Source organism: Nothobranchius furzeri, chromosome 14 (assembly GCF_043380555.1).
Source record: "Nothobranchius furzeri strain GRZ-AD chromosome 14, NfurGRZ-RIMD1, whole genome shotgun sequence".
NCBI classification, from domain to species: Eukaryota; Metazoa; Chordata; class Actinopteri; order Cyprinodontiformes; family Nothobranchiidae; genus Nothobranchius; species Nothobranchius furzeri.
The window spans coordinates 15,344,056-15,371,933 of record NC_091754.1 but is presented as its reverse complement, the minus strand read 5'-3'; the positions used below and the strand labels follow the sequence as shown (position 1 = coordinate 15,371,933).

Below are 27,878 nucleotides of genomic sequence, written 5' to 3'. Positions count from 1 at the left end.
CTCAGTTTAAGAAAAATAAATTTTCTCAGTGAATTTACGCCCCTCTCTACTCAAAGCTAAGCCTGCGTCTGTGTGTTTGTGTGTGTGTGTGTGTGTGTGTGTGTGTGTGTGTGTGTGTGTGTGTGTGTGTGTGTGTGTGTGTGTGTATTCTGCAGGGTCGTTGTCAAGTCATAGCTATTTTGGATAATATTTAGCTTTCTTGAACCCTACAATTTGAATGTGGATGTGCTGATTGCGCCCCCTACTGGATGGTAATTACGTTCATAATCTTGTTTGGAATTCAAACACGATGGAATAGAATAGAATAGAATAGAATAGAATAGAATAGAATAGAATAGAATGAACCTTTATCATCCCAAGAATAAGAAATGTGTGTGCTACACAGCTTTTATAGCAAAATGAATATATAGAACGAGGGCACAACATTCATATAAATGAAATAAAAAATACATGCACAGAAAATTTATAAACATTTATCGTCCACCGATTTAAACCTTAAAAGTCTTGAAAGTTTTCACAGTATAAAAAGTTCCCGGTGTGTTCTAAACAGGGAAATAATTTACAAATAATTGCGGCATTTTAGCAGATTTTTCCCTTTTTGGGTGAAATTTCTTCAGCCTCTTATGGAATTAGATCGTTTTTGATTCACATTTTAAAGACAATTTCTAAAATTTCCCCTTTCAGAATTTGTCTTGATGTTTTACCATGTTTTCCTGCATTTGTTTCTGGATGATTTTGCTGCAGAGCCGCTGTTCCCTGAAACCAGCTTTTTATCCTGTTACATAAGTAAGTAAGTAAATTTTATTTATGTAGCACAGACATAGAATCACAAAGTGATTCACATAGAACAAAACAAAATAAAACAAAGTCATAAAATCATAATGATCTCAAAACAAAATTAGATTAACATGAAAAAATAGTCATAAAATTATAAACATTCATAAACAGGTGAAAGATTAAAAGTGGAAGTTGTAAAATAAACAAGCACACGCTGACCAGTGTAAGAAAATGAGCCTATAAAGATTTTTTTTCTAAAAGAACATTTAAAATAAGACGTGACTTGAAGCTGAATATTAGTATTCTTATTATCATTAATGAAGTAGTGACTCCTGACCCATGACTTTCCCAGATTGCCATAATTTCTGGGACAGATTCGCAGTCGTGGTTTTTTTTCAGTGAGCGCATCTGTGCCTTTAAGATCATCTCTCAGCAGCATCCTCCTCCTCTGTCAGGCACGCGCACACGCGTACAGCAGCCCAGCATTATACAGAATCGCTTACAACCTCCACGCACCCTCATACACTTACACGACAACAACCCACAGCTGCACTGATCCTCATCCTTTCCTCCACCGGACATTGATGCATTTGCCTCAGCGCTCTCCGTAGCGATCACCTTCCTTCCCTCCTGCATCCAAAGACAGATCCACGCGACAAGATGGCTGAGCTGAATTTGGGGAAGGGGCTGACGGCTGGGAAAGTGGCCAGCAACGTTCAGAAGAAGCTAACCAGGGCTCAGGAAAAGGTATGATGTGTCCTCTGTTTTTCTGTTCATGTGAGAAAAGAGGGGGTGGTGGGGAATGACGCTTCGGGCCTTTGTGCGCATCGGAGTTGCGCTACCGCATCCTTCGCTGAGGCGCATTGTCGCGTCACGACACCATAAAAAGAACAGGGATGTTGTGTTTGGAGATGTCTACTCGGGATGCATCTCGTCTTTGGATACTGTCTCACAGCGGAGACGCTGCGGGCGGGCACATGACGCACAGGCCTTCTTGTGATTTAACCTGCCATTTCTGCAATTTTTGGGCATTTTCTAACATAAACAGATCAGAGAGAGCGCTTTTGTGACTAAATCTTTCCTTGCTCCTCGCGCGCCATTACAGTACTAAACAGCTGGTTGCTGCATAAGTTGCAGGAGGCCTTTGCTTCCAAGCACATGCACTTTGCACCAAATAGTTGCGAGGGGGCGCTGTTTGTCAAACCAGAAAAAGAGTCAGATTAGATGCAATATATGCATTCCATAAAACATTTCTGTAATACCTATCTATCTGATGCAGCACGTTTTTTTTTGTTCTGAGTAATCAATTCATTTAATGAAGGTATTACTTTACCTGGATGACATTTTGGCTCTGATTGGTAAATTACAGTTCAATAACATTCAGCATTTTAACGCTCCAATAAAGCATTTAAACACCAAATAGGAAACTGAAATACTTAAATCAACATTTTCGTTGGTCGACAGGTTCTACAGAAGCTCGGAAAAGCAGACGAGACCAAAGATGCCGCCTTTGAGGAGTGGGTTATCAACTTCAACAAACAATATGTAAGTAAAATATCAGACCAACAGTTTAGTAACAACACTGGATGCTCTGTGGCTGTCAGGGTTTATGTCTATATTATATTCCACCTCTAGGCTGAAGGCTCCAAACTCCAGAGAGACCTGAGGGCATATCTGGAGGCAGTTAAAGGTAACACACACAATATTAAAACATCACTTATGGATGCTTCTGCTAACGTGATGTTTTTTTTTTTTTTACTGCAGCCATGCACGAGTCCTCTAAGAATCTGCAGGCATGTCTGGGAGACATGTACGATCAAGACTGGCATGGCAAAAACGAAGTGGACTCTGTTTTGGAGGTCAGAAAGCCTTTTTTTCTCGATGCCCTTAAAGCACACAGAGATGATGATTGTGTGCAAAAGAGTGAAGGGGAACTAGCTTTCCGTTAGAGGACTAAACCAACATTTGTGGATTAGGTGTGTGCAGAACACCACGGCTGCTATAGATTCTAGCAGACAATGGTTGCATGAACTTGTGCGTGAGCGTCGGCGGTTCGAAGGTCACAGGATTGAAACATTCTGCCTCTGCCGGCGTTATTTTTGGCCACCAGCTGCTCATTCAGTTTCCAGTCAATTGTGTTTTGTTAACATGGTGCCAAATAGTTACATCAGTGACTTCACTGCATCAAGTCTTTTCCAATAAGAGAGAGAAATTATGACAGAAATTAGTGAGATTAGGGTGTTTATCGTATGCTGAGAGAGACGGGGAGTGAACGAGTGAACACTGATCATTTTGTAATTCCAGCGCCAGTTTGGTTCCAGTTTAGTAATTCCGACGTTTTGCTTCTCCTTCTGTTTGAAACTCTGGAAACAGGCCTAGAATAAATCTGGCGTGATCATATATGATTATGTGTGTCCATCCATGCTGCAGGACTGTGACGTGCTTTGGACTGATTATCACCAGAAGTTGGTGGATCATGCTCTGATCTCCATGGATACCTACCTGGGACAGTTCCCTGATATCAAGGTGAATTGGACACTCGTGACCTCGAGAATTAACAGCACCTTGGCTATCAAATGTTACTTATACATCGTTTTATTTATCCACAATGCACCGTGCTTACTTCAGTTACCCTGCATGTTATTTAAACGCCAAATAAAATACAAAAAACATGAGAAAATATGAAATGCAAATGAATGTGTAACAATGGTTTCCTTTTTTCAGGCTCGTATTGCTAAGAGGGACAGGAAGCTGGTGGATTATGACAGTGCCAGGCATAACTATGCTGCTACACACAAGACCAAGAAAAAAGACGGGGGCATTAAAATTACCAAGGTAGGAAACAAAGAATATTTATGTTTGCTAACATTTACAAGCATTACTAAGTGCTCACAGGGATATTTGCTCACTCTCTTTCAGCCTTCCACTTTGTTGGAACGAGCCACTCCAGGGTGGGCTCAGGGGATCTTGTCTGCACACAATCTAGCCCAGACCAGTCTATCCAAGAGCCAGGTACCTTCTAGGCATCATACCACCTGCTGTTGCTGATGATGAATTTTCTTATTATTAGTAGTAGTAGTATTGGTAGTGACCGGAAAAATAAGATTGCAGACATAAGCGCCAAAATGAGTTTTCTCCACAGGGTGGCTTGGCTCTCTCTCCCTTGGCGACAAGGTGAGAAGCTCGGTCATCCGGGAGGGGCTCGGAGCGGACCCGCTGCTCCTCCACACTGAGAGGAGCCGGTTGAGGTGGCTCGGGTATCAAGTTACGATGCCTTCTGAACGCCTCCCTGGTGAGGTTTTCCGAGCATGTCCAACCAGGAGATTTAAAAGAAGACCCAGGACACTTTGGAGGGACTGTGTCTCTCAGCTGGCCAGGGAACACCTTGGGATTCCCCCAGAGGAGCTGGCCCAAGTGGATGGGGAGAGGGAAGTCTGGGCCTCCCTGCTTAGGATACTGCCCCGCGACCCGACTATTATTATTATTATTATTGTTGTTGTTGTTGTTGTTATTGTTATTATTGTATTTTTTTCCATTGTTTGTCTGGTTTTTGTTATTTTGGAATTCGAAATGAAAAAAGTTACACAAAACATTAAGCAAAAATACAGAGCAAACAGATAAATACTCTAAATAAAAAAGACACATTCGTAAATTTAAAAGTCACACAGCGAGCAGTTAGATGTTTGCAACATGTTTATGTTTATGTTTATGTTTATGCATCCAACGCTCCCTCTCAAATAACACTTCCAGAACCTTGTATCTGTTGTCACAAGCTCCTTCTTTCACCACTCTTGAAGCTGTTTTAGCACGCTGCGGTAGAGTTGGGAACACGGTTCAAAAGCTGTGTTGGATTTTTGTCGTCAATATTTGTCAGCCATCTCATAACCCATTATCATTAAGCCAGAACAAAATTTAAACCCCCTTCATTCTTGCTCTCCTTATTTTTCCTTCTTAACATCCCAGATGGAGTCCGATCACAGACATTACTTTGACTCTGAAAGCATAAAATTGGGGATTTAAATTTTAAATGCACCAATTTGTTTCTATTTCAGGCTGAGGAGGAATTAGAAAGAGCCCAGAAGGTGTTTGAAGAGATTAATCTTGACTTGCAAGAGGAGTTACCTTCTCTCTGGAACAGGTGTGTGTCATCACAACCATAAAATGCATCGGTAATACAAAAGTCAGTTCGGGAATGCATTTATACATATTTCTCTTCTGTGCTCGCTTTAGTCGAGTTGGATTCTACGTCAGCACCTTCCAGAGTTTGGCGGGTTTCGAGGAGAAGTTTCACAAGGAAATTAGTCGGGTAAGACTCTTCCACAGACCTCCAGCGCAGCTGCTCTACAGGATTGAGTTACTGACGCGGTGTATCGGGTGGCAGGTGATGGAAAATGTTGACAAAGTAGGACAGTAGGAGTGCTGCAGGGCAGACATTTGCAGATAAATTAATTATCCATGTATTATCATTTTGTAATAGTCTGATAAGCAATTTTAATCTTTGCATTAATATGGATGAGATGCAGGGAGGTTGTCACGCTTGGCTGAACATTGACAGGAACACAGAGCAGGAGGGAGAAAACCATGTAATGACCAGATAATAATGATGTAGAGCAAAATGATGTGAAGAGATTTGCTGACTAAAAAAATCAAAGAAGTGTAACATCTGACTCTTTCTTTTAACGTCTGCAGTTGGATCAGGATTTGTATGACGTCCTTGTGAACCTGGAGAAGTCAGACCCAAACAGGTTAGTGGGTTTTCAGCTGTTTAGAGTTCCTCATATGGTCGTACAAATGTAATAATAATAATAATAGAGCAATAATGATGAAAAAGGTACATTTTTACTAAAAAAGCTCCATATTTTAAAAAAAAATCTTTTAAAATTTTATTAATTTTGCTTTTAGTTTAGTTCAGTGAAGATACAGTAGTCTGTAAAATACATGCTAGAAAGAAAATGTCGAAGTTACGTCAACTGGTTCCTCTAAACCGAGTTGCTTAAATGTAAAGAGTAATGCACATTTGTGTTCAACACAACGTATAACAATGTTATAAAGAAAAAAACATCAAAATTACATATTTATTTTAATGTGTAACAGTTGTTTAATGCAAAATCAACTGCCGTCCTAACTGTGAAGTGTCATCGTTTTCCTGCACAAATATTAAAATCAATGAAAATCAGAAATAAATAATCAAATATAAAGCATTAACCTGCAGCCACTCGTGAACCTCCCATTTCAGAAAGACAGATGGGCAGGACGACTCATCATCAGGAGCGAACAGGAGGTAACTGACAACATTTGTGGTAACCATGGTGATGCAACATTTTTCTGTTTGTCCAAATAGACCTGTGTGTCCAGCTGTCATCTCTCAGTCTACAAACTCAGGTTATCATAGGAATCCGTGTTTTGTTGTCCAGATGATTTCAGACAGTTGGAGTGCTCTGATGCTGCAGAGTAGAGCAGACCTGCACGTCGCTCATTAAAGCAACCCTTAATAAGTCCCACATTTCTCCCTCCTACTGGTTTAAAGTGGAATTACAGCCGTAGTAAACAACCTTGATGCAGTAGCTAGGGCTTACTAGCCTGGCAAGCCAGACTAAATAAATGTATTATTTAGTCTGGCCATGCTCCATTGACGGCTCTCGGTTGTGGGGCGAGTTCTACCGTTGTCTTTCAAATGATCTCCGCATGCTACTGGACAATGAATGTGACATACTCTTGTTTCACTCTGTTGCATCATCCCACCCACCAGGCATATAGAGTGCCCTGATTGGCCCACAAAGCGGATAAAGCTCTGTGATTTGTTCACTAAGCAGATAGAGCATTATGATTGGCCCATAATTATGGACCAATCACAGCTCTTTATGTGTTTGAAACCCCTCTAGAGAGCTGTGATTGGCCAGCCAGAGTCCTGGTAGGAGCTGCGGAGGTTCCACTGGAGCATGCCTAGACCAAACTTTGCAAAGCAAGAATTTGGTCTAGTTCACTAGACTAAGGGCTTACAACAAGCTAATGCTAACATGAGCCAACCAAAGTCAAAGCCATACACACTATCGGACGAAAATAATTACTTACAAGTCCAGTAGTAACAATGCCAGGTCACCATCAGTCGTGATTTTGTAGCTTCCTTTAGCTTCTTAAAACAAATGCTGACTGAGCCGACGTTCACTCTGTGTTTAGCTATTTGCTTCATCTCTAAAGTAATTTCTCTCTTACCTTTCATCTTGTGCTTTTTTTTTAGAGGTTCGGCAAATTAAAACAAGCTAACTGCTAGCCTTTATATGAGCTACCAGCACAGTAAACAGCTACTGCCGTAAAGGTGAGATCTCCCACTATATTCCTACCTGAACCACTAAACCATTAGGTGCAGTTTCCGGTCAGCAGAGGGCTACAGAGTGCTGTACAATGGAAAGTTGCTCGAGTTTGTGGCTCAAAAATCACTGAAAGCAGTTTGAAAGCAATAGTTTAAAATGTGAAAAACTCTTTAGTGTTGCTTTAATGCTGCAACTGGCTAAAATGTTGCATAATGTACTAAACTCGCCTGCTCCAGCTACGGCGTGCAGGTAACTGCTCGACTCTTCAGCCGCCTGAAGCACAGAGTTTGTTTTGATCAGCTGTAGAACATGTTCTTTGTCCGTCGATGCATCTCACTTTACTCACCAAAGGATCTGCTGAAGGCACAGCCTGCTTGCATGGTAGGAAATGGGTGGATGGACCTACCCACTTCTCTCGCATGACAGCTTTTGCAATAACAGTTTCTGCTTGGACCCTTGTAGCGCATGCCCTGGAGCTATTTTCTGTATTTTTTTCTTCTTCAAGATGCTCCTTAACCTCTTCTGATGATTTTAAACATCTCTGTCGCTCTCTATGTTTATGCTTCATTCATTTAGCAGCAAAGATGCTTCTAACCACTCTCTCAGACCAGGAGGACCACCTCCGATCCCCAAATCTCCATCGAAGGTGGATTCTTTCTCACAGAAGTTATATTTCAGATGTCTTTCCACACAAACCATTGCCATGTTTAGTCTACATTTATAATGTACCGGTAGACAGGACAAAATGAAATGATAGCGATTTGGGTCATAGCAAATCATTTTGATCTTATTGTTCCCTTCCGTGAATTTCAGTTAAGACCAGCAGTGCCTCCTCCGCCTAAGGTGACCCCGTCTAAGGAGTTAAAAACAGAGAACATCATCAACCTGTTTGACGCTGCAGCAGCTCCTGACATCAGCGTCACCTCCCCCACAGAGGTCAGTGAGCAGCTGCTGGTGATAAACTCTCAGACAACCCTTTAATTTTTCCCTTTTCAGGTCAGATCCTTTTCCACTGGCCTTCTACAACCAATGTTCTACCATACTCTACCCTATTCTACTGTACTGTGTGAATGTGTGTGTGTGTGTGTGTGTGTGTGTGTGTGTGTGTGTGTGTGTGTGAATGGGTGAATGACTGATTGGGTTGTGAAGTGTCTTGGGGGGTTGTAGAACCCTAAGAAGGCACTCTACTCTACTCTACTCTACATTTCCCTACTCTACTCTACTCTACTCTACCTTTTTCTTCGCCTCACCCCACTTTACTATCCTGTTTGCTGCTCCTGCTATTGAAACCATTAGCCAATCAGCTCCCCTGTTCCTATTGTCAGTTTGACAGTCCTGCAGCAAGCAGCCTGCTGGACATGGACCTGGACCCTTTCAGTACAGCAACCAAAGTCCCTGCAGTCACTCAGGTGGACGATTCCTGGCATGAACACAGCTATCGTAGTCTAGGACGAGTCAAACTTTATAAAAGATTTTGTGTCCCATCCAGACAGAGTCCAAGTTCATGTCATGATGTTTAAGTTTTAAAGACCTGAGCCAGCTTGTCAGGAAAACAATTGAATGCATTTTTTTTTTATAATCTGCAGCTAATGGGGCCATTGCTTGACTTTAAATAGACTGACATAAGCTTAAATAGTCTGGATAAGACATACAATCTCATGTAAAGGTTGGCATTGTTTGAGGTGTTGCCTGTGCTGCTTCTTTATCCCGAACCTGAGGTGGATGGTGGCATGAGGACCTGTAGAAACCCTGCTTCTAGCGACACTTTTCTCTTGCTTCAGCACCACAAGCTACCTACTGTAGATAGCATGAACTTCAGACTGTATCCCTTCTCTGCTCTTAGTTCTTTCTCTTCAGGTCTGGACAAAACCTACAACCCCAACCCTAAAAATGCAGATGAATGACCAAGAGCAGGGCTATTCAATTCCGTGCCTCGAGGGCCAATATCCAGCGCGCTTTAATGGTTTCTCTGCTCCTACACACTAGATTCAGTGGTTGAATCACCTGTGCAGCAGCTCATCAGGCTCTGCAGAAGTCTGGCAATCACCTGCTGATTGAAATCAGGTGTGTTGAAGCAGGGTTAAAACCCAAACATCCTGGATACTAGCCCTTCAGGCCCAAAATTGAACAGCCCTGACCTAGAGGTTACCACTACTTCTATAAAGATACTTATATTTATCAAAATATTTCATAAATAGACCCACTCCCCCTTTTGTTTTCTCAGATTGTAAAAATGTCACAAGTTTTTTAAAGTTTTATTTGCATTTAGCCTGATATTCTGCATTTTAGCTGAAGAAAAAAAACTTTTTTGCTGATAAGATGGGAAAACTTTGGACCCCTGAAGAAAATATTAACAGGAAAATGATGCTGTATCCGTCAGTGGTGGTGTTGCTTAAAAATACACAACTAGCATGAACTGTGTGACCGACAGACAGAAGTTAAAAGGATTGTTAATCTTTTGATAGACCATTATTAGACACCGCGTTGTGAATGCATTTCTTTGTGGGTCAATTATTGTTTTAACTTCGTAGTCAAAAGCCTAGGGGGAGAAATGAGTCAGTTAGGTCAGGACTTTCTGGTTTGAGTTGCAAAAGGTTGAATAATTCGTAGATCGATTGCTTTGAGCTTGCAGTTTCAGAGCATGTGGGCCCAATCTCAATACTCGCACTTGCACCCTCGTGCCCTTTAACTGCGCGTTCCTGGCCAGGGGTGCATCCCGATCCTCAGTTGCGGAAGTTGACCACGTCTCCATTGCACCCTTAATCTGCCCAAGTCCACAGCGATGCGGTCCTCAAGCAAGGGTATTACCCACAAGCCATTGCTGTGGGAGAAATGGCTCAATTTCCTTTTCTGAAAATATGTATTTTCTAATAAAATTAGTTAATTTTAGGACAATTATTTGATGCTCTGAATTTTTTAGCCAAAGCAGCAATGAAGTTAAATTTATTTCAGATAATTGATTTGTTGTTTGTTTGAAAGTTGCTAATAAAGGTTTTTGAAACAGTTTCAGAGCGACCAGCATCCCGGAGTGTTTTGCGATCGATGGCGTAATGCTCCCTGTCTCAATCCGGCAATTATTTGCACACTTGTGTGCTACGCACTCGAACCCTACTGTGCACTTTCTCCGAGTGCACTTTGCTGAAGACCGCAGGGTGCAGTGCGAGTATTGAGATTGGGCCGATGTTTGCATTCAACGCATCCTTTTGATCTCAAAAGCAAGAATTTTGCCTATAATCTAATTCTTTCACTTCTTTTATGTCCCACAGGCTGCAAACTGGGACTCTTGGGTAAGTATTCCACCGTCGTGTTGAACTGTCTAAAAGCAATTCTACAATTTGCATCATGCTTATCATTATTAGCATTTGTAGTTTTGCGTTTGCACTAATTGCAGATGCATTAACGTTGTCCTCTCACAGATGCATCGCATGACCCCTCCGCTCATTATGGTGCTGCTGTTTTTGATGAACACGCTTTTCCTTCGCGCGTTTGTCCCACATCTGTTTGTTTGCCGTCGTTGTCTACAGTGCTTGGTGTGCTAACACAACACTGAAGATATTGTTGCGCAACACAAATGGAACTTGGGATTCGGCTTGAGTCAATTCAGTTTCAAATTCAAATTTTTATCATTTGAGGGCAGAGGACGAGCAAAAATGCTGTCTGACCGCCTCACTAATCTGTTTAGACGCAGGTTTTACAAAAGTTTACATTCCTTTGATTTGAAGCAAATTGTAACTGAATTAACCGCCTCACTTTCTCCTTTCACACTGTTGTGTGCTCATATGTGATGCTCACAAAAACACGTCACTTGCACGTGTGAACTTCACGGTCACACGTGACACACGCTGGTGGGTTTTGTTTCTAACAGTTGAGTGAAGTTGCTCATGTTGGCTGCGATGCTTTCTCTCCTTGTAAACAAACAAAAACTCATGGGCAACTTCACAAAGTTGCTCTCTTCCGACCTTTAACCTTTCTCCTTGTTCATCCCTAACCCTGTGAGAGAAATGTGTTTCAGTGTCCAGAAGATTTTGGTTCAAATCTAAAGGATTGACGCTTTAAATCTTACAAACATTCTTTTGATCTGAGTATGGCCGTGGGATTGTAAACCACAACATTATTGAGAAGATTTTTCCTGGTTTTTAATTATTTTTTTTCCCTGTTTCTGCTTGTTAGAACTACCTTTTCATATTTTATTTTGTATTTTTGCTTTTATCTGATCCATTTGTGTAAAGGTTAATACTCTACATTCATGTTCCTGGGTCTTAACATGTTAACCGCTTCATTTGCTTTATTCTATGTAGAATAACAGTCTTACTGTATGTAATGCATTATTGCTTATTGAACTTGACAAAACTACCCAATAACTAAGTCATATTTAGATCCTACATATGTAAGTATTAACCTCATTAAATATCAGTTATTTAAAGTTTTCTTAACCAAGTTAGAATGACTGATTTCCTTGCTTGCCGCTCTGATATACAGCCATGTTTCAAAGAAAGTTGCAAAGTTAGCATATTTTCATTAAAAACATAGATTTTATTTGGTTTCAGCAACGCTTTAAAGAAAAGTTGCAACAAGAACATTTATTACTGCCTTTGATCACAAACGTTAAAGTTCCAAATGTAAAATATCACTCTGTTCTCACTGGGAAAAAAAAGGAAAGTATTCTTCCTGATGCATCTTGTTGCTTTGCATGCAAAATCCATAAATGTTAATGCCCACTAAATCTAGAGCTTGTGTACATTTATATAAATAAATATCAGGTGTCGAACAAACATTGCTCCAAAATCTACAAATCCCATAACTTCATCCGTGCCTTTACGGACGTGCAGGTTCATCTGAACTGTAATATATATATATTTTTACAAATGCATGACTAATCTTTTAATCTGCACTCTCCAGCCACTCCTGTTACATCACTGAAATAGCTACAGTAGTAGTTCATTTTTCTTTACTGAAGCTCAGATGTTGCTCGTCGGTCTAAATAATGTCCGTCTGTGCCCCTCCTTGAATTACGTTGCTGAGGTCAAATACAACCTGAACACTTTGAGATTTGCATCACATTTTTTCTGTGAACAGGGTTGTATTAAATGTAACTACCTTCTCTGCTGTGAATATTTGACTGCAATCTGAAGCTCATTGTTGTTTTACTGGCCGTACAATCCCACCAGGCCCTCCAACATTCAGCCTGTCATCGTTTCCCTTATCCCCCACCTTGCTTCCCTTTGGTTTTCAGTTTTTCATTTAGATTTTTTTAAAATTCTTACAATATCTTTAGGATGAGATATTTAATATTTTCTGACTGCTTGAAACCTGACCCTTGCCCTTCAGCATGAGGACAGTGGTGCCAGGGAAGAAACCCCCCAGAGGCACTATGATCCTGTTGCGGCTGCAGCAGAAGCCTGGGGGGACGATGGTACTCAGCCTATCCGCTACGACCCCATAGCGGCTGCTACAGAGAGCTGGGGGGATGGTGGAACCCCACCAGCTCACTACGACTCTGTAACTGCAGACCAGGAGGAGTGGGGGGATGATGGGAGCCACCTGGCTCATCATGAGCCAGATGCTGAACCCCAAGAGGGCTGTGATGATGATACAGAGCATGCAGGCCAAGAGGAGCCTCCTGCTGATGAAACACCTGATGATGAGGCTCCAGCTGATTCAACTGAGGAGGAAACCACCACCCCAACTGCTTCTGAGTCGGATAATAAAGAGGGTCAGGTAACCAAGGACAGAGAGATGCATCTGGATGAAAATGCCGGATGCATCAACACTGAGACGGAGATTTGAGCATGTGCTCTTGTGCAGAAAAAAAAAAGATTAACATGTTGTGTTTTTAATGGAAGTGAAAATGTGGTGGAATGTCGACATGGAAAGATTTAGGATGCATCTGGACCAGAATCTTGGATGCATCAAATGTGGTAAAGAGGGAAAGCTGGCAACAAATTCAAAAGATAGAAAAGTGAAATATGCATCTTGATTGCACATTTTGTCATCATCACTGCTAATTATTATGAACACACCATGCTATACCACAGCTGCCAATCTAACCAATGTACCTGTCTTACTGTAAACAACAATGCTTAGGCTTTATGAGCTTGTGCTATCGCCTGTTGTATTCTGTGTTTTTGATGTTTTTCATTCTTTGGTCACCATTCTTAGTGCACTGCGATTGTTGCCGTTTTATCTCTTTGGTGAATGTTTGCTTTTCTGGTTTCAGGGAGATTCTCCATCAGCTGCAGAACCACCACCACCAGCAGCAGCAGCAGAAGAAGAAGAAGAGGAAGCAGCAGCAGCAGTGACAGAGGAGGTAAATGGGGAAAGAAATAGCAGAATTAAGAAAAATGACTTTTTGCTGAGCATCAAATAAATAATGACACATTTGTCAGTAAATTTATGCTTTAAATTCTCCCTGGTGAGCAAGAAAATGTCTCCTTCTGTTCAACCAACAGACACCTGAACCTGCACCTGCAGCAGAAGCACCAGCAGCAGCAGAAGCAGAAGCAGAAGCAGCAGCAGAAGAAGAAACAAAAACTGATGAAATGCCTCCCAGCTTTTTGTTTAAAGTAAAACAAGAATAGAAGCAAAACATACATTTTCTGTGCAAAAATATAATGTATACGGCAGTTAAGATCTCATAATTTATGTGCAAAAGGTCCAAGTGATGCATGACTATGCCGCCAACGACACGGATGAACTGGAAATGAAGGCCGGCGACGTGGTGCTTGTGATCACCTTTGAGAACCCTGATGAACAGGTACCAAACAAAAACAGGTGCAGTAACAGTGTGTGCTGTAATGTTGCGGCTACGCTAACACGTTTTATCATATCAGGATGACGGCTGGCTGATGGGAATCCAGCAGAACGACTGGCAGCAAAACAAAGAGAACGCCACTAAAGGAGTATTTCCTGAAAACTTCACTCAGAGGCTGTGAAAGAGAAGAAAATCTTCCTTTTCTTTTGTTTTTCTCTCTCTCGCCTGTATCACCTCCCCCTTCCTCTACCCCGATGCTGTATCTTTACGAGGACTTTGGCCATATAAGCAGAGCTGTCACAGCCCTGAGTGAAATCATGCATTTCTGAGGTCTGCCACACTGTGGATCTTGACATTTTTTATGTGTTGTCTTCTAACATTTCTTAATGACAGATGTAGCCATTTCACAGGTGTGTTGCTTCATAGTTGATTCGTTGACGGCTCTGGTCATGAAGAGTATGACGTGCAGAGAGTTTACCTATGCAATGGCTACAGCTCAAATCACCCTCTGCTGGTCTCTTTGTCAGGCTTCATCATCAACAATGAGATTTGTTGAACTATTTTTGTTGAAGAGCAGCATAAAAAAAACTTAAATTGATGCTAACGTCTTCACACACAGACAGTCGCAGTAGAATAACAAAAAAGTACATTTTCTTTCAATGACGCCAGATTTTTTTTATTGTTTCAGGATTCAAAATGCTTGTGCATTTTGATGTAGGCTTTGCTAAACAGTTAACAGCTTGGCGTATGTGGTGCATTTCATGACCTTGTAGGGACCAACTAACTTTCTATCAAGTCCTGAAACATAAAATCAATTAAGTGAAATAAAGTGCACTGATTGTTTTTAACCTTAAGAGTAAAACTATTAAGCAAAAACATTCATTCAGCTGAGTAAAGCACTGAAAATGTACAACCATGCCCTCATCTGCAACCTCATATTGAAATAGCAAAAAAAAAAAAAAGCATTCTTTTACTAAACTAAAAATATGCACTCCAGCTTTTTGTCTGATTAGTGCTGGAGTTTGTAGATTAGTGACCCCACACCTCACACACTGCCTTCAGGACACATGAGCCCACCCGTCACTCCTCCTCCAACAGTTTACTCGTGAGAAATGGGTCTTTGGTTGTTGTTTTAGTGTCAATTCTGTAGTGGCACACGTCGTATGATCCTCGAAAGGGCAGTTAACTGGGCGACTAAATCAAAATCCGTCAAGAGTATAAAAAAGCAACGACAAATATTAGAAGATATTTACTGAGTTGTTTCTATGTTAGTCCCTGAGTAGTTTGGAGTTGTGTTGGATTGTCGTTTCTCCCTCAGGCTCGCTGTAAAGCTAGCCAGCATCACCGGGAAGCTGCTGCTGCTGTTGTGTAATAACTAACACCCTAACAATAATCAAATACATAACAACTGAGCCAGCCGCGTTCATATTAAACAAAATGTGCCGAAAACAGTTGGACTCAAATGTTTAACAATATGCATCAGAGCAACTACTTTTATTTTTGTATGCTGCCGAGCAATGATTACAGCCTAATGTAACCATGCCGACATAATTGCCAACCGAGGATGTTATGGAGTATTTTGTACCTCTGTAAGGTTTATTGCTCTCAGTGTAGTTGCAAATATTAACCCGGTTGTTCATTCAGACGTGAACTCTGAAGAAGTTCACGACGCTCCTTATGTTATTAATGTTTAATAAGCGTGAGAGAAACTCTGTGTGTGTGTGTGTGTGTGTGTGTGTGTGTGGTTTTATGAGTTGTTTGAGGAAACACAAATCTTTATCTGTGGGCTGTCGTTGCTGGATGGTGCCGCCGCCGGTTGGGAGTAGTGGGCGCGGTGGTCTGAATAACTTGAACATACAGAGATATTTATTTCCACTGGCTGGTATTATGGTTGCAGGTGTTATAGTGTATTTGTTGTGTATACGTGTAATTTTTCCAAGCTGTGATGACAGATACATATTCTATACGACATCCATATCTGTATGTGAGTTTCTGTGAGCATGCTGACTTTCCCGCGTGTCGTCGTGTGGACAGCCTGAGATTTCAGACGGTGATACTTGGTTCAGATTTGAGGCAGTTGCAAAAAAAGAAGTGTTTATTTTTTATTACTTTTTTAACGCTACTTTTGGTAAGAGGGAAGGTATGGGCATTGTGTTATTTATTTAAATATTTTTTTTTTCTAAATTTATCTTTATTATAATTATTGGTTTTCCATCTGCCGTGCCTCTAAATGTTGCTAGGTATCGTGGTCCGAGCAGAGTTGTTTAAAGGGAGGCAGGACTCATAGAGATTATATTAATGCAACCAGACTCAGGTGCACTGAATTTTTTTAATGGTTTTCAGTGTTTTAGCCACTGTGGGTATGCATTTATTTGTTTATTTATGCTTAAAAGGGAAGATAAGGAGAATGAACCCCTGCACATTTTGTTAAGTCAATCATTAACATATTTTATTTTCAGGTTTTGTGTATATATCGGAGTGTTTTACCTGTGTCTGGTTCATATATATCCTGCTTTATGGATCAGTCTCCTAATGGTGAGATATGAGATAAGACAAACCCCCAACAATAATAAAGATTAAAGAGAACCAACTTTTCTTCTTCTAGTCTGCTTTGAATTTAGATTTTTGAGGGGGGAAAAAAATCCTCTTTTTATTAGATTTTTAAATGCTGTGGGGAGGTTCCAGCAGGGGGCGCTGTGCTTCACGGCTAAACATGAATTCTAGAAAAAACAAACCTCCTTGGAGTCTTTAGGATGAAGAAAAGGGACCGTCACATGGCACCGCTGTCCATGGTGCTGAAACAAAACAAACAAAACAAAAAAGAAAAACACCCATAAACCACAATCTGCAGGATTTAATCTGTTTTGATAGAAACGTCAGATTATTGGTCCCGTTCAACTTAAATGATGCACAAGAACATGTGTTGTTTCTAAAACTGACTTTATTACATAAATAGTTTCTTAAATATTACAAACGTGATTCATTATCATATTATGGATTTATTTCTGTTACAAAAGCACACAGAGTTTTGTTCGCAAGCCAAAACTTTGTGCCAAATACAAATTTCATAAACAGACAAAAAATAATAATAAAATTTATATATTTAAAGCATTTTCTGAAAATAGATCTTTAAATAGTTTCTCCACTAAAGAGTTTAATGTACATATTCAACAAAATCTCTGAGCAGTCATACAGAAGAATGCCCGGCAGTTTCCAGATGATTACTGATGATCATTAAAAAAAATTCAACCACAGCCAGGAGCAGTTGGAAAATAAAACTCATAGATTGTTATTATCTATTCCTGTACAGCATTACAACATAAAGCAGTTTTTTGTTGTTTTAGCATTAATAATAAAATTTACATCTTCCCTGTGGATCTTTAGGCATTTAAAACAATCCAAAAGGGAGAAACCAAATAAAATATTTCTATTAAAAAGAAATAATAATGTCTGCCATTATTTGGATGCACAAAATATTCTTAATACAGTAGTTGGATAAAGCCTGAGTCTTTTTACTGACCTGAAAACAGACAACCTCAAACCATTAAGTCTAATCAGTTCAAACGTTTTAAAATAAAACATCTGATAAAAACGTGAATGAAATGTTGAAATTAGCTAAAGACAATCAAGTTGTTGGAAAAACGTAAAACAGATCGAAGGAATTTTGAAAGCACGTGTTTTCCAGCAGGTGCTTGATAACTCAAATGCAGAATCGATGCATTGCTTCACTGCACTGAAAAGAAACATGAGCGATTCCTCAACCGTCTAAGATTACACAAGTGAATAAATACCTATGCACATCTTACATTGATCAATACCTTTTTAGCTTCTTGTTTTAGTCCCTTTTGGATGTTTCTTTCTCTCTTTGGCCTAAAAATACATGAAAATCAGTTTTAATCAAAGTATAAATGTTATATCTAAACCAAGAATGAAGCAATCTGACTGCTTTACTTTATAAACCTGCTTTTGTTTTGAGTCTTAATTGTTTTGTGATCCCTGACAAACTCACCGCATTGCCTCTAAATCTGACATTTTAATCTCGTAGTCTTCTACATGAAAACATTTAGCTAAAGTACAGCGATGACGTACGATTTAGCATTGAAACACATTGGCTTTAGTATATTGGTTGATCTTCGGTGCTCCCTCAGCCCCCTCCAGTGGGAGAGTGACTTGTGCTCCTAATTATTTTGCCCCTGAAGCAGGAAATGGAAAGTCCTTTTTTGTTTTTGGCCTCTGTTTCTGTCATTGTTCAATACCCAAGGGGTGGAAGTGTTCAGAGTTCAGCAGCACTTGCCCCAGACTTTGTAGAATCCAAGGGTACCAATGCAGCCCGGGGTTTTGTGCACGTGGAGGCCCAAACAATCTGTAGAAGAGTCTCAAAGGGGCCAAGGCCCAGTGAGACAACTGGTGGCTGTCCACAGCGGCATAGCAGGATACCAGCACGCCGTTCACCAGTATGGACCCATGCTGGGTAAGTGGAGCGTACAACCCTGTACTCCTCTTCTCCTTCACAAAGGTCACTACTGAGAGTCTTGTGTGCCAGTTTGCTTTGCCAGTCGATGTAAACACACACTGTCCTGGCCGAACGTCACTGGCAAAAACTGTCCTTGGACCTCCTCCGTGGCCCTGCGACGTGGAACCAAAACCAGCGCTTTCGTTCCACTTGTTCGGTCCACCAGCACAGTCTGAGATGAAGATCAGGTGAGCCGCTGTGAGGCTGATACTGAGTCCTGCATTTGTCCCAATAATGTAGAAGGTCTTTGTGATGTTGGGCTGGTGGTCCAGAAAGGACAAAACCGGACTGTAGAGAAGCTGGGCGTGGCCCTCTGCCGATGACGACGCCAAGACCCGATCACCAGGGAGGAGCTCACGCATCAGTTTGGTACCACCACCTTCAACGGTTACCTGAGCATCGCCAGGGAAGCAGCCGCCGGTTTTTGCTGCAACAGAGTGTTCTGCAGAAGGAAAAGAAGAAACGTTTTATTGCTGCATGTTTCTGCAGCTGAGTGAAGCAACAGCACAGCAGCGTTTGGCCTTCAAACTGCACCTGCGTGTTGTTCCAGGTCACTGAGTAATCTATAAAACAGGTGAGACTTTGACACTGACCAAAGAACTATTTTATCTCAGTAGACCAGCGGTGGATTGTTAACATAAAGAATGAAAAGAACATGACTCGAGTTTTAACTATATCTTCTCTTCTTTTTTTTCCTTTGCTTTTCTGTAGCACGCACTGATTTTAATTACTCCGCAGTAAAGTAAATACGGTAAATGTGGCAAATTTTCAAGTAAAGCATTTTCTCCTGTTTTTTTAGGCTACCGCGGTTCCTTTTTACAGTCAAAGCTGCCACAAAATTCCACAGCTGAACTGGTTGGCCCTTTAAGATGCAGCGAGAGCTAATGGATAACCAGCTGATTGCATCGCCACAGTCAAAGCACGGCCTGGGGTCAGGGAGGGAGGAGAGTACACAGACTCAGACCTGGTTCAAGATTCTACAGCAGGGGTTTAGATCTAATGTTGGGCGCATTCTCGTTGAGAGATCCTGCAGCCATGCTTGTAAACTCAAATCAGTTTGATATAAAACGAATAAAGTGGTTTAAATGTGTCTTGGTCAGAGAGCCTTGTCTTGAGTCCGTGCTAAGGCAGCCAAATATTTGCCCAAGGTGTGTGTGTCTTTCAGCTTGAGAGCTGCAGAAAAGGAGGGCTATGATAAGATTCAGATAAGAGATCTGAGAGAAACCTGCTGCAGGAAACAGCAAAAACAAAGGGAGAGTTAATCATCTCATAGCCTACTAACCTCGGTACGCTACCACAATGGCGTCTGGCATCAAATAACTGGTGGTACCAGACGGATTCCCAAAGTTTCACCAAAGTTAGGTTAGATGGAGGCAGAGCGCCGTGGCTTATTTTCTTCTAGTATAGTTTTTCTGGTGGTGTCTTAAAGTTAGAAAATGCTTTTTCTAACTGCTAAGAAGCCAATGCCTCGCTTTAGATTCAATAATCTGAAAGAGTACATTTGTTTGAACAAAATGTGCTTTACTCCCCCTGACTGGTGACTTTATGAGAGCACAGGTGAGCACAGATTGGCTCCCAAAAGGCATGACAAGGCAGCTTCATTTGCATAACACAGTTCTAATAGAAAGGCAATTCAAAGTTACAGAAGCAAGAGCAGCAATGGCTATGAACAAAGAAATGTAGATGTTAATTTCAGATTCAACAAACAGATTTAGTCAGATGGGTGGCAGTTACAGTGCAGAAAGTGCAGCATAAGAAACATGTATTCAAAGGCTGATGAATACATGAAGGTCAAAGAAATTCACCGAGTGGGAGCTGAATTAGGAAGCGACTCACCTCACAGGGTTTAGCATCATTTTAGGCAACGAAAGACACAAAAATAAGCAGCTTGAGCCATTTCTTACCTGACTTCACGCTGCAGTGGATGTGGGCTTTGGACTGATAGTAGACCCAGTCAAACCCGGCTTCCACAGCCAAACGGGCCAACATGGCGTACTTATTTCTGTCCCTGCAAGTAAGGAAACGTTTTTGTTTTCAGTGATTGTTTGTTGTAATTAACAGGAGTCCCTGGAAATGTCCTTTCAACAACGATTTGGAAGCACATCCGTGCCCTGTTTGCTTTCCTTTACTTCCCGTCTCACCCCATCACTGATAAGTTGTGTACACAGATTAAACTCGTGCTCGTTCATCACGAAGCTACCTGTCTGAGGTGGTGATGTCGACAGCACGGCCCTCGTAGTGCAGCGAGTCCTCTGAATGGTGACCGTCTTCGTCCCAGCCCTCAGTCACCCTCAGCTTCACACCTGGCCACATGTTCATCACGGAGATGGCCAGAGAGTTTAACTTGTCCTTACAGCGCTGAGAGAGGCAGAAAACAGAGGGTGTCACTGACAGATGGAGAAAGCGTCTCCTAAAAGGGTGCAGAGTTAGAGAGCTGAAAGTGTAAAGCTTGGTGGATTTTTAAAGAATTGGAAGGAAAACCAAGAAATAACTTCATGAGCAACAGGTAACACATTACAAAACACACTAAATATAAGCTGTCTCAGGTGAATGGCCAAAGTACACAAAGCTGAGATTGTGTTTCTTTGATGTGACTCCACACCCTCAGATACGTAAATGAGGCTTAAAGTCAAGATATTTGTTAAAATGCATTTATTTCAACTTGTTCAAACTCATAAGGTAAGGACAAGTCGTGCGTAAAGATACGAAAAACATGGTTGCGTAAAAACGTGCTAGGAATGTTTTTGGATGGGATTTAATGTATTCATCCAGGAGAGGGTGGGTTTCCGCGCTACACGTGACTGATCAAACAGAAAATGAGACAATGATTGGGTTCAGGTGAGAAGGCGGCAGCAGGAGCGTCAGGTAGAAACGTGCTGGTGGCGAAGCAAGGGTTAATGAAATCAATCACTTTGGTTTAACATTTAACTGACAGCAAACAGTCAGCAGAAGAATTGGAGGCAACAGCGACTCACTTCATGCAGCTCGGTGTAATTTGATCCTCTTAATGAGCACCGCTGATCTAAAAAGTTTATCTTTTTTTACGCAAAACCAAACAGAAGCGACGCGTCAGGTTTTGCGTGTCTTACTTGCGTCATGAGCCTGTCGGCGCCCGTGTCCTCCTCATCTTTAAAGATGATGTCAGTGTTGTAATTCGGTGTGAGTTCTTTGAAGCGCTCGGAGTTACGCGTGATTTTGCCCTCCGGTCGCCCGCTGGCTCCCAGCGTCTTCTCGGCCACGTTGGGGCTGAACTGCTTGTAGGCAAGCGGGATGAGCTTCTTCGGGGGCCGCCTCTTGCCGTATCCCCTCCCCGGACCGCAGCCCTCCGAGGCAGGTGCCAGGAGAAGGACCAAGGCACACAGAGAGGCTGGGAGAAGTAGCAGGGAGATCTGCATCGCCCCGGGGGGAGGGAGGACTCTCCCGGGGGAGAGAGATGACTTCAGAACCTCCCAGATTCAGTTTCCATTGTCCGTGACAGTTGCGACAGCGCGTCCGAACGGTTCGGATAAAAGACCAGCTCCCCGTCTCCACTCCGCACCATCAGGGAAACTAGAAAGTTTCTAAGTTGGAAAACTCCGCTCCCGCCGCCTTCAACAGTAAGTGCTCAGGCTGTAAATCCGTGTATTTAAACAAACAGGTTCAAAGTCGATGTGGTGGGTGTGAGAGTTAGAGAGAGGGAGAGGGAGAGCGGTCACTGATATCCAAATGTTGTGGTTTCTCTGCCTCCTTCTTGTGCGTTACAGTGTCCCATCAGCCTCTCCGTTGCTCCCTGCTTGATGCCCTCCCTGGACTGCGTCCTCCACATGCAACAGGCTGCAGCTTTCCAGCTGAATTGAAGGGAATTGAGTGATCCAAAACGATCTCTTGCAACTTCAGACCGCACCCTGCCAGCCCTCCTCCTCCTCTTCCTCCTCCTCCTCCTCTCCCTTTCTCCCTAAGTCCCTGCACTCTGCCACCTTCCATTATCCCCTCTCCTGGGTACAGGGTGCGCCGGAGAGGTCGGTCCGCACTCTGCTGCTGACTGACAGGAGAGCACGGAGACCGGAGCACAACTCCCATCGGTCTTTCTGTGCCCTTGACACGCTGATCAAGAGTTTATTTTCTTTGTTTGGGTTGTAAGTAGCAGACAATCCGAATCAATTAAACCAATCAATGTCCCAGTATTTCCTCCCAGCTGCATTCCAGTATCAAATTAGATCAAGAGGTAACTGTTGGGTGATTGACGAGACACCCAACTGTCCACTGACTCACAGCAGACACATATGAAGAGTTTTATAACACATATTCTTCATAAAATAAACCCCTAAGCAGGGAAATGGCTGCAAGTAACTGTAACACACACACACACACACGCACGCACGCACGCACGCACACACGCACGCACGCACGCACGCACGCACGCACGCACGCACGCACACACACACACACACACACACACACACACACACACACACACACACACACACACACACACACACACACACACACACACACACACACACACACACACACACACACACACACACCAGTAAACTCAGCCCCTCCAAATTAGCTCTTCAAATATTTGCCGGCAGAAAATCGGTGGTCTCACCACTGTTCAGCAGGGCTACCCCCTTTTGAATGAATTGAACTGTGCAGACCTGAGCTTTTTCCATTTATTATTTGCGAGCGCAAACACCATCAGGTATTTTTTGCTTCATTGCTGCTTTTCATGTATCTCAGTGGAACAGAGAAAGCTAAAGAGAAGGATTCCCAAACAGCAAACAGCCATCCGTAGCCATGTTGACTCTGCAGCCGAAATAGAACACCTCCGGACACTTGGGTAAATTTATTGAAACTTTCCTGCTCCGAAACACACAAACAAGTCAGAAGGAGTGGAGTTTTGTCACAGAGACCCTAAAGATGAGGTCGGTAAAGCCTTGCAGGATCGCAAACAGGGATCGTCTCTTTGCTTTTATAATAAATAAAATTAACAGCATGTATGTAAACATTTGGAGATGCGCCACAGACATCTGGTGTTTTTTCAATAGATAGGGTTTATGAGGGCAAATACACGATTTGTTTGGCTTGTTTAGAGCTAACTTGGCGGTTAATTTCAAGATCAGTGTCACTTTCGTGTTAGTTCACTCCGTAAGAAGCCAGTTTCTGTCCAAAGGTTACATAATCTGCCCATCATCATCTCAGCAATCAACGCGGCTTATCTCAATTGTTAAATCGAACACTTTGAACTTAGCATAAATCTCCCATGATTCCCCCGACTGTCCTTGAATTTGATGGATTTAACAAAAAGTCGTTTAGGATTATCAGCCTCTTGTAAATAACATTTATTGACAATTGGTGGAATTTTCTGATCAAATAAAAATGGCATCAATTTGGCTAGTGTCCCGTCACTTTTAGCACTCCATCATAAGATGTTGTGATGAGTACTAAAACTCCCCGAAAGGAAAATCAAAAACAAACACCAGGAAGAGAAAATATCTGTCAAAAATAGGAGTCAGGAAAAGAGGATCAGATGACGAGACCGATAAAACAAGGACAATATATTCTGGGTGGGCAGATTAGGGAGCCCGAGTCACGCCCATCTACTTCCGGGCTGTGGGTCCCTGGAAGAACAAAAAAATGAATGCAGGTCAGTGATGCTAAAAATGCTATTTTTTAAATTCTGCTTACATGTGCCATAGACTATATGATGTCCGTGAATTTTAAAGACACGTTTTGATTCCAAGAAAGTGCTTATTTTCAAACGGGGGGACCTTTATTTTAGATTTTGTGTGAAAATAAGTCCAGAACTACAAATGTACTTCACAAAAGTGATGTTGTTGAACCAGACACAGAGAAAAACAGAGGGGAAAGGCTGTAAGTTCAGCGAACTTCAAATCCTTCTTTCAGGAGGAAAGAACCACAATAAATCTGGCCATTTGGTATGTAGCAGCTATGCTAGGGAAGAGGAGACTGTGTGGTGACGTCATGCAAGTGACAAACTTTTGCGAGCTGATAAATCTCAAAGTACGTGACTGGCATGGTCGAAACACCCATCATTACTTTTCATTTAAATAGAAGTATAACATATGTGCAATTCAGGGCGCAAGGCAAAGTGGATTAGAAAATAGCTCTTTTAGCCCCGCTGATTTGCATTTGTTTTTTCATTCTTCCACGGACCCATGAGCCGACCGGAATGGGAGGAGACTTAGGCTCCCTATAGACCCTTTTACTGCCTACGTCATCAAAAGTTGCGCGCGCAGCCTGGCAACGAGAGTGAAGGCTTCCTCATTCACGCTCGATACTAAAACAGCGTTTTAAACCCTTTGTTTTGAAGTTCTGAGCACATAAAAATGTCGGGTTGTTGCGTGTATGGATGCCAGAATCGCTTCTCTTCAAGCAGTGGACTGAAACTTTACAGAATTCCGAAGGGAGCACATCCGTTTCAACAAAATCGGAGGCGTCTGTGGCTGCAGGCCATCAAAAGGGTTGATGAAAACGACTGAAAACACGATCCGAAATGCTCGAGTTTGTAGCGCCCATTTTATATCAGGTAAGGTAATTATGTACTAAGATTACACCAGAAAGCTGGTTAACGCGTGTTCTATTAAATAAAGTAAGTTGCGTTTGCTGGTTTGCTTTTAAGCAGTCTATTTATTTACAGGCGAGGTGTCATTGGACTCCTTGAGTCGTGATTTTGTTATTTAATTAAGAAATAATACATTCAATGTGCAACCACAAACCAGAACTTAGATTACACTTGTCATTCGTTACATGCCTCTTAGTGTGACACTGCTCCTCCTAACAGTTTCGGAAGCAGCTGGGAGCTGTATGCAAAACTTCTTCGGTTTGTGGAAGCTGATCTTCTTCAGTTCTCCGGGAGTCTGTTGCCATGCGTTAAAGTGAGTTTAATAATATAACATTCAAGATTTGCCGGTGATAACCCCGCAGTGTAGCTTGATAAAGCCTGAAACAACGCCATTCTCTGTTGCCAAGCTGCTCGCGCATTCTCGCTGACGTCATATTGTTTACAAACATTAAAAGGGTCTATAGCAGGTGTGAAGAAAAGACTCAAAGGAATTGTGCTGAACAAGTAAAGCAGCAGCAAAACTGACTTAAGTGATAAAACATTTAACGGAATGATCAGGAGAATAAACCTCAAACAGAAACCAAGTTTGGGGAGTTTTAATTGAAGTTTTTGAATGCAACAAAGACCAAACAAATTTGACTCTTGTATTTGTAGGTCCCTAAAGCCATAAACGCTCTATAGCAGGGTTGAATAAAGTATTCATTATCAAGTTAAAAGGTCTCACTGGCCACAAAACCTTTTTCTTTTATTAAAAAAAAAAAAGAAAAATAATTTTATTGTGATTTATTTTTTTCATTCTGCCCAAAAATATCTCAAATAGATGCAAATGTGAACATGGAAATATTAAAATGTTGATCAACAGACTGCTGGAGAGACACAATTTCCTGATTCCACACCCTCACGTTAAATCCCCCAATTCTAGAAATGCAAGTGGGAGTCACGGAAAATCAATTTGAGATCCCCAAATGGCCCCGCGCTGCACTCTGGACATGCCTGCTCTGGGGCAGTGAAGGCAGACTGAAAGATGGGCTCAAGTGCTAAATACCAGTGTTAAAAATTTTGAGGCATTTAAAACATGCTTAGCTACTTTTTTTGGTATTGGCTTATGTGCTAATATGCTTTAATTACGTTTACACAAGCACATCTTCTCTCTATGATAGTGTAAACATTTTGCAATTGTGTGTGTGTGTGTGTGTGTGTGTGCGTGTGTGTGTGTGTGTGTGTGTGCGTGTGTGTGTGTGTGTGTGTGTGTGTCATCCTTCCTTTGAAGATCATAAATACAGGAGTGGCTCCAGCCAGGCCTGTTGCCTGTTCAGCATGGTTGTCTTCAATGCTTTAGAAGTGGTCACATGTTCCCATCCATCCGTCTCTCCTCAAACCCATCCGTCTTTTACTTACTTTTTGCCCTTGAAAGAGAACAGGACCTTTCAAGAAAACAAAATTCTGATCAGATCTAACCAAAGAGAAGCCCGATCTCCAACTGGAATGCTCATCAGAAACTTTCAATTTCCCACTTTTACACTCTTTTATCTCTGTTCTGGCGTTTAGGTAGCTTAAATGCTGATATATCTGGTCAGATACAAAAGCACGTGTATGCAAGACCATAAACGTATAAGGAAAAACAGATATTTTCTAGCATGTGCAGAAAGTACACACTCGCATGCTCACAGATGCACACGCACACACACACACACACACACACACAGCAGGCCAGTCGACAAGCCAACCAAGCATCAGGCCCTCGCTCATTGATGTTTGTCAAAGTTATTAATTTTCTCTGTGAAATAAGAGGCCCTGGTGGCAGGACAGAGAGAGATGGGTGCCAGCCCCAGAATCTCCCTCCTCTTTCATCTATTGACACGGAGGCTCTAAAAGTCCGCAGCCTTCACATGGGCATCGGGGTTACCCACGCATACCCAGCACCCTAACCAACAAAGAGTCTGGGCCCAGCAAAAGGAGGAAGACACAGATGAAAGAAAATTCTTGGAAGATGAAAAGAAAGAGATGTGAAAATGATCATATGGGAAAAACGTAATGAGAGATGAAAACTGTAAAAAAAAAGAGCGGTGAGAAAAACTTGCAGTGCCTTGGCATGAATGGTGCACAAATCAATGTAAATTGAAAAGCACATTTTCAAAGCTTGTTTATTTATTCACAGAAATAAAAAAAAATTATACAGTGTAAAAAATGAAATGTTGAATTAGCTTAACCAAGTTATTTCGAATGGTTCCACTAAACGTAGTTGCATAAATGTAAAGAAGAAACTATCTTTTATATACAGGTCCTTCTAAAAAAGTTGCATATTGTGATGAAGTTCATTATCTTCTGTAATGCACTGATAAACATTAGACTTTCATATATATTAGATTCATTACACACAACTGAAGTAGTTCAAGCCTTTTATTGTTTCATGAAAACCCAAAATTCCTATCTCAAAAAATTAGCATATTTCATCCGACCAATAAAAGAAAATTGTTTTTAATACAAAAAAAGTCAACCTTCAAATAATTATGTTCAGTTATGCACTCAATACTTGGTCGGGAATCCTGTTGCAGAAATGACTGCTTCAGTGCAGCGTGGTATGGAGGCAATCAGCCTGTGGCACTGCTGAGGTGTTATGGAGGCCCAAGATGTTTCGATAGCGGCCTTAAGCTCATCCAGAGTGTTAGGTCTTGCGTCTCTCAGCTTTCACTTCACAATATCCCACAGATTCTCTACGGGGTTCAGGTCAGGAGCGTTGGCAGACCAATTGAGCACAGTAATACCGTGGTCAGTAAACCATTTACCAGTGGTTTTGGCACTGTGAGCAGGTGTCAGATCGTGCTGAAAAAGGAAATCTTCATCTCCATAAAGCTTGTCAGTAGATGGAAGCATGAAGTGCTCCAAAATCTCCTGATAGCTAGCTGCATTGACCCTGCCCTTGATAAAACACAGTGGACCAACACCAGCAGCTGACAT

The 27,878-nt window shown here is 41.8% G+C and overlaps 2 protein-coding genes and 1 long non-coding RNA gene across 7 annotated transcripts; 2 read left to right on the top strand and 1 right to left on the bottom strand.

The window, feature by feature from the left end:
* Positions 1 to 1,225: 1,225 nt before the first annotated feature.
* On the top strand, positions 1,226 to 16,429 carry LOC107390159 (myc box-dependent-interacting protein 1). Of its 5 annotated transcripts, none has more exons than XM_054747047.2 (20): positions 1,226 to 1,524; positions 2,242 to 2,322; positions 2,413 to 2,467; positions 2,542 to 2,636; positions 3,208 to 3,303; positions 3,502 to 3,612; positions 3,697 to 3,789; positions 4,830 to 4,915; positions 5,008 to 5,083; positions 5,467 to 5,522; positions 6,014 to 6,058; positions 7,668 to 7,734; positions 7,902 to 8,024; positions 8,414 to 8,497; positions 10,355 to 10,375; positions 12,417 to 12,806; positions 13,306 to 13,395; positions 13,538 to 13,651; positions 13,741 to 13,842; positions 13,919 to 16,429. In XM_054747047.2, the coding sequence occupies exons 1-20, from the start codon at positions 1,438 to 1,440 to the stop codon at positions 14,018 to 14,020; spliced, it is 1,974 nt and encodes a 657-aa protein (XP_054603022.1). In that variant the 5' UTR covers positions 1,226 to 1,437; the 3' UTR covers positions 14,021 to 16,429. The 5 variants fall into 5 exon arrangements, with proteins under 5 accessions (XP_054603022.1, XP_015822207.1, XP_015822208.1 ...); XM_015966721.3 differs by having other exon boundaries at positions 1,227 to 1,524; positions 7,665 to 7,734; XM_015966722.3 differs by lacking the exon at positions 8,414 to 8,497 and having other exon boundaries at positions 1,227 to 1,524; positions 7,665 to 7,734.
* LOC107390160 (indian hedgehog B protein) lies at positions 15,527 to 21,747 on the bottom strand. Its single transcript, XM_015966725.3, has 4 exons — positions 21,442 to 21,747; positions 20,553 to 20,710; positions 20,257 to 20,360; positions 15,527 to 18,794 (listed from the first exon to the last, which is right to left on the bottom strand). The coding sequence occupies exons 1-4, from the start codon at positions 21,745 to 21,747 to the stop codon at positions 18,082 to 18,084; spliced, it is 1,281 nt and encodes a 426-aa protein (XP_015822211.1). The 3' UTR covers positions 15,527 to 18,081.
* Positions 21,748 to 21,808: 61 nt separating this feature from the next.
* LOC107390161 (uncharacterized) lies at positions 21,809 to 23,728 on the top strand. Its single transcript, XR_001573500.2, has 2 exons — positions 21,809 to 21,948; positions 22,096 to 23,728. It is a non-coding gene; the product is annotated as an uncharacterized lncRNA (long non-coding RNA).
* Positions 23,729 to 27,878: the final 4,150 nt, after the last annotated feature.